Source organism: Haemaphysalis longicornis, unplaced genomic scaffold (genome assembly GCF_048455015.1).
Source record: "Haemaphysalis longicornis isolate Haplotype H1 unplaced genomic scaffold, Haemaphysalis longicornis Haplotype H1 scaffold_2, whole genome shotgun sequence".
Taxonomy (NCBI): Eukaryota; Metazoa; Arthropoda; class Arachnida; order Ixodida; family Ixodidae; genus Haemaphysalis; species Haemaphysalis longicornis.
Window position 1 is genome coordinate 261,546,307 of NW_027526295.1, and position 13,532 is coordinate 261,559,838.

Below are 13,532 nucleotides of genomic sequence, written 5' to 3' on the forward strand. Positions count from 1 at the left end.
AGCTTGGTGAACAAACCTCAAGCATTCAGCCACCATAAGAATTAGTGAGCGATGTACGGTGGCATTTTTGTTCACACTTGAAATTAAATTTAACTTTGTTAGGCAAGTTTTCTGACCTTCGGTCTCACACTTTCATGGTGAATCGTCTCCTGGGGCATGGTAAGGATCAACCGTAACGTGGTTTGATAGCATTTTAGGGGCTGCGTTCTGTGACAAATGTTGTTTCAAAGGAGAGGAATTACACTGATGTGAGGCTCAGTACCACTGCTATTGTAGTCATGGCTATCGACTTGGACCCTCAGTCAGTATATATTTTCGTTCCACAACATACAAAATGCCTATCGCTTCAAAAATTGTCACGGAAAGTTTTTCTTTGCAGCAATTGTCGAAGTGCTGGTAGACATTGCTGCAAAGCCACAAAACAAGAGACAGAAGGCTAAAAAGGCCCAAAACAGCAGGCAGCAGCCGGAGAAAATGGTTGCATATCAAAGAAAAGGAGGCCAGCCAAGCACAGCCTAAAGAAGCCAAGCATGACAGCCAAGCACGATGCAGTAAAAAAATGCTTCCTGTCAATGGCAATAGATGTAGAGCCAAATGCGGCATTGCTTCGTTAGCCTATGGTATGGCACATGCAAGCGGCAGAAGCAGTGGCAGCGAAGCCCAGTGTTGCAGGTAGTTTCTTGGCAGCGTGAGCACATTAATTTTGTATTTGCTCATTCCTAAGCACCCCTTCGTTTAAGCCCTTGATATTTAAAGTGGGGATGGGTTGCATACACTCTACGCGCATCCATGTTAAAATGTTTTAGGAAGCACTTCGCATGCTTATTAATTGGAAGGGGATGCTCAGTGAACTTAAGGGATGAGTCCGTATTCCTGGACCTTGTGAGACCATCTGTCTTGGGCGGGGGTGCTCAGAATTGTGGTGTGCTTAGAATCGAGGAAATACAGTAGCATACGCTTCGACGGGTCAACAGAGTCAACAGAGGCCAAGTGCCACAAGAGTAAGCCGGAATCGGAATTTCCTAGACCAAACGTGGGGCCGTCGTTCCCAGCCCGGTGTGCCTGCCCTCACCTCTTCTTCCCCCTGCAGGTCAAAGCACTTGCGCAGTTCGTCCTCGACAGCTGTGGCCGTGGAGGTGAGCCGTTCTTCCATGTCTGGGGGCAGCTTCTGCACCAGCGACAGCAGCACACAACACATTGCAAAAAGTCTCAGACGCAATTTTTTGTGCGTTTGGTCCTTCTGTCCTCTCTGAACACTCTTAAAACAAAGCGCAGCAAATGTATGCGACCAGTAGATGTACGTGCATAGTACTTGAAATCTCAAACCGAGAAAGAAACTCGTGGCCTGATATCAATTTGTTTAATTATGCGTGGTAGCCCCAGCATGTCCAAGCGTGCACAGAACCCACTCAGGTGAATCTCTCTCGAAGTAAAAAAAAAAAAAACAACAACATCACATTGAAGTCATACAAAGTGCACAATATGTGGAATCTCACGTAATCTTTTGTGTTTCGATTACATTAGATGGCATAATAAACCTTTCCTGTGTATCAAGTTTGTTGGGGTTCCACTGCATAAACCAGCCTAGTGGCCCCACCCAGCTGTGCAGAACGACAGAGGCGCGATGGGTTCTGTGCTGCTACTCACTGCATCCTCCAGCTTTTCAGTGGTGAAGATTCGGGTCTCCTGGCACAGTTGCCGTGCACTGGCCACCAGGTCGCAGATCTGTTGCCTGGTCTGTGCCTGCACACACGGTGCCCCTACGAGTCAGCGTGGAATGGCTGCTTCCACTGGACGTGCCCGCAATTCACGCTTCAAGCTATCAAGCAACCTTTTACTGGTTCCATGGCATTAGTCTAGGGCTCATATACCAAGACGGCATCTTTGAAACCAATCATCGTTCAGCAGGGTTCATGGGTCCTTTCCAATGTTTCGTTAATATTCAAGCTAGTGTCATGAAAATAGACAAACAGATGTGCTGCAATGTCCTGATCACATACATAAAATAAATTTTTAAATAAGAAAAGTACTATACTTGAATACATGAAAATTTTTCTTATAAATGTTTGTCTAATTTTTTTAAAACCACACAAAAGCAGCCCGTAATTTTTATGTGACCATTATCTAAAGGAGTTAACGAGTGAAATAAGGGTAATAATAACAATAAAAAAAATGTCTTATCTGAGCAAAGCAAGGGTGAAATATATTATTTACACTAGATACAACTCCCCAGTGCACGCGCTTCAAAGTTGCTGCCAAATGCACTGGGATTCAAGTGCGGCAAGCCTCGTAAGAGCAAAGGTGCATAACACGTGCTCACACTCTCCACCATGCGGCCTCCGGGAAAGAGACGGTCGATGGCGGAGGAAGTCTGCGAGGCAGCCAGGAACAGCTCGTGCTCAACGACAGCATTGGTGGCCGCTGCAGTCTTGATTCTGCCAATCAGCGACAAGGCACACACACACAACACACCCTCAAAAAGATGCCACAGTGGAACCCTGTGTACGACTTAACGATCAAGGAGAGTGTTCTGTCTCTGCCCTAGGCAACAGTTATATTCTGGTATTAAACAGATGAACTTTTATGTTGTATATTATCTGCACATTTCCGCCGCTGTGGCCACATTTTGTTGCTAATAGGTTGGTGTCTGTCTAGCATGCACGGATCTTCTTACATGGCTAGTATGGCTTGGTAGTGCTCCCTCTGGCATAGCCAGTCGGGGTCGTTTTCCTCTGGTTCCATTAACAAGCCTAAGCACAGTAAATGCACCCTTGCCCGAACGATCAAGGCCACGCACATCCAGACGAGTCCTGCGGCTGCCTCGGTGAAGGCGGCCACTTGTTGCGCCTCTTCCTCCGTCAGGGAGCCCCGGTGGTGGTGGTGGTGGCGCCCCGACGGCCGCTCCTGCCACAGCTTCAGGCTTGACTCGCACTGGGACCGCAAACACACAGCTCTATAGACTGCTGCCAGGGCAGCCGACAGAGAGAGAGGGACTCAGTGAGTGAACGCACTCGGTTCCGGCAGAGGATCTGCGTGCGGTTCTTGTGGACGATGCAGATGCACCCTGGTGGCTGGACCCAGGCCTCCCCGTCCACTTGCACGGGCACTCCCTCGTCCCCGGTGACAGTGATGCGCACAGAGCGGCACTGCGAGGAGGACGCAGGGGCCATATGGGGCACATTCTCTTCCTCTCTTCATGGGGAAGAGCAACTTTTCTCTGGAAACAGTGTGGTGCAGGCCTGGTTGTACGTACATAACAACCTGGCCGTACCCAACTGCATACTGCTAGGGAGGAGCGGAATGAGGGATCTGCCTCCTCAGGCTGACGAGGTTGTGTACTCATGAGCTGCAGTGATGGATAAGTGAACAGTTGGGCTCTTCCATTATGAGCTGCGGATAGGCTACAGGTAGTCCGAGGATTCTCCACACCACAGGAACACACGGAAATCGAATAATGGACCCTGCCTTGTATGATGTGTGCTGGGTAAGGGGCTGATAGTCAGACAGCCTCAGTATATAGTCTAGTCCACTTATACCAATATTCAAGTGCCAAGAAAATGCCGCCGCTATAACCAATAATTGCTATAAGTGGGTTGCGAAAAAAAAAAAAAAAGACGAAACAGACCTCAAAAAATTTTATTCGCATGCAAGCAAGATTGTACGACTACGTATTTGCAGAAAAGGAGACATAGTCGGTCAGCTTTGTTTGGGGGTTTGGAAGGAAACAACACCCCCCCTCCTCTTGCTTCCTTGCAAGCAGCGCAGTCGACCGTTTCGTGAGAGTTGGAAGGGATATGCGAGGTGCATCGCGGCTCACGGCACGTGCCGTCGGCACGAAGATCTGGCAGCAGCTCACATATTCGGTGCACACTGCAACCGATTGAATCGTTATATCCGATGTCGTGGCACCAAAGCATTGTAATAAGTGCTTTATTTTTCCAAAGAAAGCATACAAAAGTTGGCAGTGCCATAACCAGGGCCGTACCCAGAGGGGGGGTTTGGGGGTTCGAACCCCTCCCGAAATATTTTCCAGACAGCACGTAAACAATACTTACTGTTGCTTTCAGCAAAACTACCCCCTTCCCAAAATTCATAACCCCCCCCCGAAAAAAATTTCTGGGTACAGCCCTGGCCATAACTGTTCATCGTTATATCTGATATATTGTTCTACATTATAAGTGGGCTCGACTGTAGTAGTACATTCACCCACCCTTATTACCTTTCACAAGCAGCATCATCATAGTTCTTTCTCTCATAACGAACAGCGATGCACCATTAATCATTAATTAAGCTATGTACCTTTCACCACAATTAACACTCACCATTTTCTTTGAGAGGAAAACTAGCCATGCATTTTTCTGTGCACACAACATTTCAAGAGGGAATGGTAGGCTGTGTTCTAGCTACTGTGCAGCTCTATAAGAAACTTATGCTAAATAACTAGCTGGCGTGCAACTATGCACTGTCACTATATTAGGAACACTGTGGTAAAGTACATGCTGGCTCAGGCAGTCAGCGTGTAGCCACAGCCAAATCAAACCAAACATTCACACCGAAATAGGAGGCACCCACTTGCAAGCTAACTAATTCGGATGCATTTGTGTTAGAATTTTAAGAAGGTCCCAGGCACCATCAGCTTTAAATTAAGCAGCATCAACAAGGTGCATCAACTGAAGCTAGTTGCTCAGAAACCAAAAATACCGTATAAGTCGGAATATAGGTCGAGTCAGAATATAGGTCGACCCCCTTACCTGGCGGCCAAGAAATGGGAAAAAGTTACACCAATGACCGGTCTATAGGTCGAGGGGTGACTTATCAGGAAACTTTTAAGTGACAAATCTCAACCTATATTCCTGGTTATACAGTAGGCTGCTCTTGATTAACAATGGCCAGCACATGAAAGGTACTTCAAGGTCTAAATACTCTGCACATCCTTTACAAACCAGGTGCAATTTCACACTTTCAGTTTTTGAAACTGTGTGATGGCTGAGCGGTTATTCGTTGAAAATGGCATCTATAAGAAGGCACGAATGGCACGAAGCCTCAGTTTTTGGCACGAAGGGAAACCCACCTGCGCAATGCGGTGGTGCTGCAGGTTGATGACTCTGGACGCTGCCATTTGTACGGTGCCAAAGACGGCAACAACCTCCAGTATCTTGTCGTCTATGGCTGGCGCATAAAAGACCTGCGCAACAACGGCACCAGAGGCCCACTCAAAGGGGTGATGGGCCTGTGTGCGCCTTTTGTCAAGCAGCGGATATCAATGCAGAGCTGTGCGGGCTTACATCATCTTCCTTGCTTCCACCCCAGAAGTTGGAGCCCCCTCCATAACTGCAAGGAAGAGGAACAAGCTTTGGCTTACAAATCTTGTCTAGCTTTGCACGCGTAGAAATCACGATAAAACTTTCTTAATTAACATGTTACCCCACGTTTAATTAAGAAAGCATATTTACGATCCTTGTTTTTAAGAAGATCCACAGGAATGTAAAACTCGTTTCCAGACTCATTGCACCTGGGTATGTTGAGGACCACGATGCCCTGGAGGGAAGGCAGGGCAATGCGGTGTCCATCGCACTCGAGCTGCACCCGCTGCTCAAGGTTCTTGTAGGTGCGCTGCAGCAGCTCCTTGCCCCCGAGCACCCCGTACCACATCAGGTTCTTGGTGCGTGACCTGCGCACATTTTCAGTGGCACGAGTCTAAGTGCGCACTAGCAAGTGGTTTGAATGATGATAAGGAAAGTTTTGGCATCACAAATAACACCCCGTACAAGGCTGGCTGGTACCGATATTTGCATCTAATTTAAATCATGAACCAATTGACCAGTACACGGTATTACTAAGGTGCAAACAGTGAATTTTCACAGCACTTCACTAGACTCAGTCCAAGTTCCTTCACCCCGTAAACAATTCGCCAAAACCTCAACGTTGTTTTACCTCCTGTATTATACAACACGTTACAACTAGACGTTGCTTGCACCATATCACAGCTGCACTGGTAACAATAATGCGAGGTTGTGGCCATTCGTGGGCAACCTGCAGCCATGCATGCACGGGTGTGGGTACCTGCACTTCTCGGGGTGCTCCTCCCGCTTGTTGTGGAACTCGAGTGTTATCTTGGCGTCCAGCCCAATGCCAAAGTAGTTGTTCATCACGCACTTCTCCTCAAAGCCCTCCCTGCAGGGAGACCGTGTCACTCTGTCAGGGAACAACAGCGGGAAGCAACAAGCAAGGCACTGTCAATGGGATCGCGTGCTACTTGAGCGGTCCAGCCCAGTCGATCAGCTGAGACTGCGGCACTTCTGCGCATGCACCACCACATGGCCGACTGCACGCACGTTTCCTAAGCACTGCAGTGAGGTTTCATTGAAAAGATACAAAATATCTGCTCTCACAAAAGCACGTTTTAACAAAACCTACATGCCCAGTTTCATAGCAATTTGGGCATGGCATTGAGAAGTTAAATTACCTCTGTGGGCTGAGCATACAAATGAAAATAATCAGTCTGAGAAGTTTGTGTACATTTTACAGTACATTTTACCAATTATGTTTTATTTCATTCCATATGCTCTCTCATACAGTTAAACCTCGTTATAACGAAATTGAAGGGGCGCCGCGATTTGCTCGTTATAGCCAATATTTCGTTATAGCCGTAGCCGACATTTACTGCAAATATTGTGCATTGTAGTTACCTAAAACAAAAAGCGGGCGAAATAGCATCTTGCTGCACGGCGATAGTCAGTAAAATAAACACATTCCGGAGGTAAAAAGGAAAAGTCACGAACCTACTTTATCGCAGTTCAAAACTCGTATTTCAAACAGACTTGGCTACGAAGAAGTCCGTAATTCCTAATGCGAGCGATGGCTCCCTCAGCTGCGGCCGCTACGTTCACGCCATCTTCGCCGCCCTCGTGCGCGCCGAAGTAGCGACGCAGCGCGTCCACCGCATCTAGTGCCTCCGACGCCGTCCTTAGCGCTTCTTTTCAAGCCATGTGCGACAGCGCTGACGATGGACTCTCGGTTGCTCACGATGGTAGACAGCGTACTCGTCCACACGTCAAAGTCTCTTGCCACCTTACCACGGAGTGCACCTAATTACCTTCCTTCGCGCCCGATGCGACGGCTTTTGCCGTCTTCTGTTCAAGCGTTATAGTCTTTCGCTTTCGCTCCCCGCCTGTCGCACTCGCGTTGTTGGAATCACGCCGGCAGTACGATAAAAGATAAGGCTGAAGACTGCCAAAACCCACGCACACACAACTACGCAGCGACGTCGGCGATACGAACAGGGGAGGAGGAGGGGGGTGGGGGGGAGAGGAAGGAGTCTAGGTGGTGTTGCGCAACCGCGCGCGCCGTGTGCATTGGGGTTCTCGGGCTCACCGCGGATAGTCCGCGGATTCCCCGAAGCCCTAGGGATACGTGGGAAAATGGAACGTCGGACTGCTTCTCGGGAAGCCCGCGGTGAGCCCGACACTGTAAATCGAAGGGCCCCATTGTCTGCATGCCGTGCGCAGCGAGAGGAGGGTGGGGGCTTCGCGGGCGCAGCGTCCGCATGGCGCGCCAGCCAGCTTCGCGCGCGTGGCGGGAGTTTTGAACTGCTAATACAGTTGCCGCGTCACGCACTGTCTCAAATCCGCGTTGCGCACTGTTGTAAAATTAGATCAAAATTTGATTTCTCAACGAAATTTGTTCGTTATATCCCGTAACGGGGAAATTTTACCTCGTTAAAACGAGGTTTTAAATACATTGGTTTCTATGGGGACTTTCAAGGGGAATTACGATTTGCTCGTTATATCCATTATTTCGTTATAGCCCGTCTCGTTATAACGAGGCTTAACTGTACATGGTTTATATGATAGTAATGTAGTTGCTAAAGTTAGGGGATCTTATTGTAAATGTAATTCTGTGGTTCATGAGTGGCTGTGCATGTTTTAACAAAACCGATGAGTGCACGCACAGCGAGACCTCCTCGACGTCCATGAGGGGCGAGGCGGCCGCGCAGAGGGCGTCGGCGTTGGCCAGCAGCACCTTGCCCACCAGGCTCTCCCGGTTCAGGTTGGGCCACATGGGCAGCGAGGCCAGCGGGTTGATGATGGGGAAGCTGCGCTGGTGCTGAGCTCCCCCCCGCGGGGGGGGCTCCCCTGCGGCGTGCGGCTCCTCCCCACCGCCGGGGGGACTCCGCTCGCCCGGGAACAGCGACAGGCCCAGGTGCTTGAGCGTGCTCCCGCTGCTGATGCGGCGGGAGCCCGTCGGTGACTGGGCGGTCCCGGCACCGCCCTCCGTTGTGGGGGGCCCCTTCCGGTTGTCCCCTGAGAGTACCATGTCACACCGGCTTCGTGAACAGCGCTTCCAACTGGCATCCTTTCCAGCCTACCAATCCTCCAAGCAGTTGTAGAAACAGGAGCAGAAATGTAAGGTCTGAGAAGTTACCATGTTCAGTTGAAAGATGTTAACCTAACAGGATCGATCACGCCATTTTATTAAAGCCATGTCTGCTGCCAAACCAGCATTGCAATCAGTATCCTGTCACTCTGAATGCAATCCTTGCGGAGTGCCCTGTGCTGCCATTTAGATAGCCCACCTCTGCTGCTGCTCCCCCAGGAGCGGTCCTCGTCTTCCTCGGGCGTCAAGGCAAGGCTGGTCGGGTGCCGGGGCGAGCGGCGCCCTTCCTCCCGGGGGGACACGCTGCGTGTGCCGGGTGATGGGCTGGCCACCAGCGAACGCGGGGACGGGCACGGCGAGCTATCAGCACTCAGGCCGCCCTCAATGGTGGCCAGAGTCACCTGGTGAGAAGAAGGCGACCCCCTTGACGGATCACACCGGAGCATCCACAAACGGCACAGGAACTGCCTGAGCCGGACTGAAGCCACTACACATCGCATGCCAACTATAAATAATTTGAGCAGATGACTCTTGGTATATGCCGAAGTCACAGCTTTGTTGCCTAAATGGAGCAACAACCTTGGAGAAAACACGCAAGCGGTCCTCAGTTTAAATTGCTCATAAATAAAGCCCCTTCACTGGGATATGTTGTCTTATTCCTCTGAGCACTGCAGAGATGCAGTAGCTTATTGTGGCTCTTGCCATTTGAATCACAACTCCACCCTGGCTGTGGCTATGAAATGGCTCAATTTGTGGGGATTCTGATACACTGCCTGAACAACATCCACATGGTCCAAATTGGATCAAAGTACTTCATTAAGTAGAAGGCTTAACAGATTTTACTGCCACCTCCAGATGTAAAACTCACTTCAAGACTAACACAAGAAACTGTAAATAATGTTTCTTATCCTCAAATTCTAATATGGCTAATTCGAACCTTGTATTATATGCAAAGTCACACCTTGTATGCGAAATGCTTCCACAACCTCGCGGGTGAGCCTGTCTTTGTGCTGATACAACACCTCAGTGTCTTTGAAGCAGAGGTTGCATTCGCACTGAACAAAGCCGGCACTGAACAAAGGACTCGGCCAGTCCGGCCCACATACACCGAACCACATGATAAGGGTAGGCAATAGACCACCCCCAGCCGGCACTGAACAAAGGACACGCCGTCCTTTGGTGCGCATCTATCCGTGCACTGTGGCAAGTGCGAACGCAACCTGTGCTACAAAGACACCGAGGTGCTGTTTCAACACAAAGACCAGCTCACCCGCGAGGTTGTGGCAGCATTTCACATAGCAAAAAACAGCAGATGCATTAACAAACCCTCTATCAGGCTTGCTGATAGGGAGGTTTACTTTCTAGCCAGGGCTGTTCGATCATGTACGCACACGAGCCGCTTGTGTTTTTATCTATTGCTTGGCAGACAGATGCGCTCATGAATGCGCTATATGTGAATAATAATTTTTCATGAGTGCATGTATGTTTTTCCTGTGGATTGAGAAATTTGGTTGGTAGTCAGCACGTGCTCTGTCTCCCTTCTTTTCTACGTCTGTCGTCTTTGCGCTGTTTTTCCATCATGAACCAGCACCAACTAGCCCAACTGACAGTTCTTCTGCAGTTTATTTCTATTTTTTACGTGATGCAAAAGATCATGTCGAACATAATGAACGAGAGACCACCCATAAAATCATTCAGGGAATTTCCAGCAAGGAAGGTGGTGCTGCCTAAAAGAAGCAGTAGAAACTACTCGCGATATTTCCCAGCATGGCGGCCAACAGCCAGACTTGTCATTTAGGCGACTGCGCCAGTAATCTTGTACTAGTTACGTTGTTACAGCATAGTTACGACAACCCTTTTGGTCCCACACGTACTTCTCGTTCCACACAGTGTCCCCCCACCTGGAGGGTGTCCTTGAGGGATGCGCCCACGCTGTGTCCCATTGCGATGCCCCAGGGGTCCCAGCACTCGGGCGACTCGTGGAAGCTGGTCGTGAGCACGGGCAGCCCTGCAGTGCTGCCCTGCTCTTCCGCCTCCTCCCTGGCTGCCCGATGGCAGCAGGCCGCCTCTTCTGCGCCCCGGTTCCCGTCTCCCAACATGACGTGCTCCTCCTCCTCCTCCCGCACTTTGGTCTGGGCATTCTGTTCATCCACAGCTGCAAGCAGGGCTGTTTCACTACGACGTTCTTCCTTCTCACGCAGCACGGGAACTCATCAAGCGGCCGTGGGGAAACGATGAAAGTAAGAGGTAAGCAGAACGTACAGGAGTCACTGCCCCAGTTCCCTGACACAACATTTAATATCACCAGTTGCACTTACACATCTTCGTGCAGCCCATCAAATCAAAGGAACACACGAGTCCATGCAATTGTGGGCGTCCTCTTTCACATTTGGTTTCAGTAGTGCAAAGCCCCTTTCCCATAATACATGTGCTCTGTACCAGCGTATGTATGGTTCAATCAGAGAGCTGTCAGTGCAAATATGTGCAGCTGGTTTCATAGAATAATGGCTTGTCTCCTTGTGTAATGAATACTTAAAACAATTGAGCTTCTCTATCCTTTCATCAATTTTTTTTGGTTATACGTACTCTTCATCCTTAACTATCATTGACAACATGACCGTGCTTTTTACAATGAAGCTGAAACTCCCAGCTCTCATTAACCAGCTTGCCCATACACTGACTATGCCCTGTCAAAGTTTGCACTATCTGTTCTCTCACACTAAAAAGTGTACCATTGATTGATTGATTGATTGTAGGGTTTAACGTGCCGACACAACGCAGGCGATAAGGCGCGCCGTAGTGGAGGGCTCCGGATTAATTTTGACCACCTGGGGATCTTTAACGTGCACCGAAATCTCGCACACACGGGCGTTTTTGCTTTCCGCCTACATCAGAAAAGCGGCCGCCACGGCCGGGAATCGAACCCGCGACCTCGTGCTCAGCAGCGCAACGCCTTAGCCACTGAGCCACCGCGGCGGGTCTAAAATGTGTACCACCTAGCCCAGCACCAAGTTCATCTGAATTGTATGCTCATGTTGCTGCAACAAATTATGTACACATACACCAGACACTAGAAGCTCCTCAAAAAAAAAAAAAAAAATCTACTCAGAATTTATATATGGATGCAGCTACCTATGTAGCGTGGTTTCAAAAGCACAAAGCAATGGCAACAAAAACAGGACACACGCATTCACGCCCAGACTGACCTCTTTCAGTGTGCTCAATAATTTGCCGAACTGCTTTTTTGAGGCTGTTGGCCCTCAACATCAGGGCTTCTCGTTGTATAAACGATGTCTGCAAAGAGAGGAAACACACAGTATAGTGCACAATCAGACCTCAAATAGCACTCACACAATATACAGTGTCAGTAACTTTCCACAAAATTTTTTTTCTCTCAATGCCAGCATACATGACAAGGGAAGCTGGGCATCTGGGCATGCGCATGACGCTTTAACTGTTGCCTGCGGTAGGTACATGAATATGATAAGGGTGAAGCTTGACTTGAGCGCTAGCTGTGAACAACACCAGCAATGCCGTTTCCCCACAATGGCTGATGCTGCTGCTCTCAAGACACTGATCACGTAATCACAAAAAGAGAGAAGAAATTTGCGGTGCAGCACACAAATCCTGACAAGCCATGCATGAAAGAATCTTGAGTTTGGTTGCTACTACTACCTAACAATGTTAAACGTTAAACTTCCATAAACTTTCTTGCCTATGTTGCGGGCTAAACTTGTCGTGTGAATAATAACGTTGGTGTGAATAATAACGTTAATAATAATATCAACTCCAACACAAACACCAGAAGGACTAGAATTGAACAAACATTTTTTCACTAAACAGTTATACAGTCCAGCCCGCAAATGCATCGAGAAATGGAAATCAGTTTGTTATATCCATTTTTGGCTATATCTGGACATAAAATTGATGTACATATACAAATGGTAACAGGAAACAAAGATTTGTTCGTTATAGCTGGAATTTCGCTAAAATCGGGTTCGCTATAAGTGGCCTATACTGTACTAATAAACGTGAACAATGGAATCACTACGAAGACCAGGGAATTATGATTGGTGCTCCTCATGAGTGACGGTGGTAGTTACAGTCTCGCCACTAGGGTGGAGGGTAGACACTACAGCACGTCGTTCCATTCCTGGTTAACCTGAAGAGTGCAGGCTGCTCCGGCACAGAGACGCACAGGCTTCAAATGCTTTGAGGAGCACCCCAATTCTTCCAGCATTAACCTGGTGCCACTCCTTTTCAGCTTGTTCGTCCCAGCAAGGTGTAAACGATTAAAACGTCCTCGCATTCATGCCTCCACACATCAACTGGACAGCATCCAGCAAAAGTGCCTATTGTGAGGAGAAGCGTGCCTGGACCTTTGCTGGCTTAGCAGAGTTGTCAGCTTCCTTCCGGTCGGGGTGCAGGGTGGCCAAGGACTCCTCCCGGAGGGTCTTTAACAGGGAGTCCAGCTTCTCGTTGAGCACCTTGCACTGCATGCAGCACCGACTGGCTATAGATACAGCCAGGGGGCAGCTGCCCTTATACACTCCACACTCGTCAACACCCGTCATATAGACACACAGTTTTATATCTCATAGCTGGCTGGTTCCGAAAAAGTAGTCCATGAAGATATCAGGGACTCCGCCACACTGATGTGTCCCTCTTTTTTATGTTTTGTCATTTCTGAGTGGTTAAGCAAGAGCTTAGTTTTGGCACAAAGCACATAGAATGTTTCTTTTGCAAGGACAGCTATCAGCGGTTCTTTTTTGGTGTACTTTTGTCTCTCCCCAGCACAGGAGGTGCGTCACCATCATTGCGTATCATCCCCGCATGTTTGTCACTAGTAGCTTGGTCTGTGTTTGTCACCGCCAGGTGAACGCACCATCAAAAGTGGGTACTGGCTCCTGCAAATCCTACCCATGCTTCAGCTCATGCTTGCATAGCTGTGGAGTTCGCGAGTGGCCAAATGTCTTCTTTTTTGTTTTATAATTGCTGTTATATGGTGGGCAAATCTTCACAAGTTCCCAAAAGGCAACACAATAACACTTCACAACAAAAGACTTACGCCCACTTCGAAACAGGTTTTCAGAATCCAATGCAACAGGCCTCAAAATTCAGAAGGTAGCACGAGTCCTCTCAAGGTATCGAGAAAG

The 13,532-nt window shown here is 48.8% G+C and overlaps 1 protein-coding gene across 4 annotated transcripts in view; it reads right to left on the reverse strand.

Moving 5' to 3' along the window:
* LOC144170539 (diacylglycerol kinase delta) overlaps window positions 1-13,532 on the reverse strand; it is a 158,452-nt gene that overhangs the window by 15,346 nt on the left and 129,574 nt on the right. For all 4 annotated transcript variants that reach the window (XM_077700392.1, XM_077700393.1, XM_077700395.1 and 1 more), the window contains 14 exons: window positions 12,756-12,869; window positions 11,583-11,670; window positions 10,278-10,531; window positions 8,576-8,777; window positions 7,952-8,303; window positions 6,064-6,174; window positions 5,513-5,671; window positions 5,286-5,331; window positions 5,072-5,185; window positions 3,012-3,146; window positions 2,798-2,931; window positions 2,321-2,435; window positions 1,648-1,743; window positions 1,073-1,168 (listed from right to left, as the gene is read on the reverse strand). In XM_077700392.1, coding sequence (XP_077556518.1) covers window positions 1,073-1,168; window positions 1,648-1,743; window positions 2,321-2,435; window positions 2,798-2,931; window positions 3,012-3,146; window positions 5,072-5,185; window positions 5,286-5,331; window positions 5,513-5,671; window positions 6,064-6,174; window positions 7,952-8,303; window positions 8,576-8,777; window positions 10,278-10,531; window positions 11,583-11,670; window positions 12,756-12,869 — 2,016 coding nt within the window. The remainder of the gene's footprint in view (window positions 1-1,072; window positions 1,169-1,647; window positions 1,744-2,320; window positions 2,436-2,797; window positions 2,932-3,011; window positions 3,147-5,071; window positions 5,186-5,285; window positions 5,332-5,512; window positions 5,672-6,063; window positions 6,175-7,951; window positions 8,304-8,575; window positions 8,778-10,277; window positions 10,532-11,582; window positions 11,671-12,755; window positions 12,870-13,532) is intronic.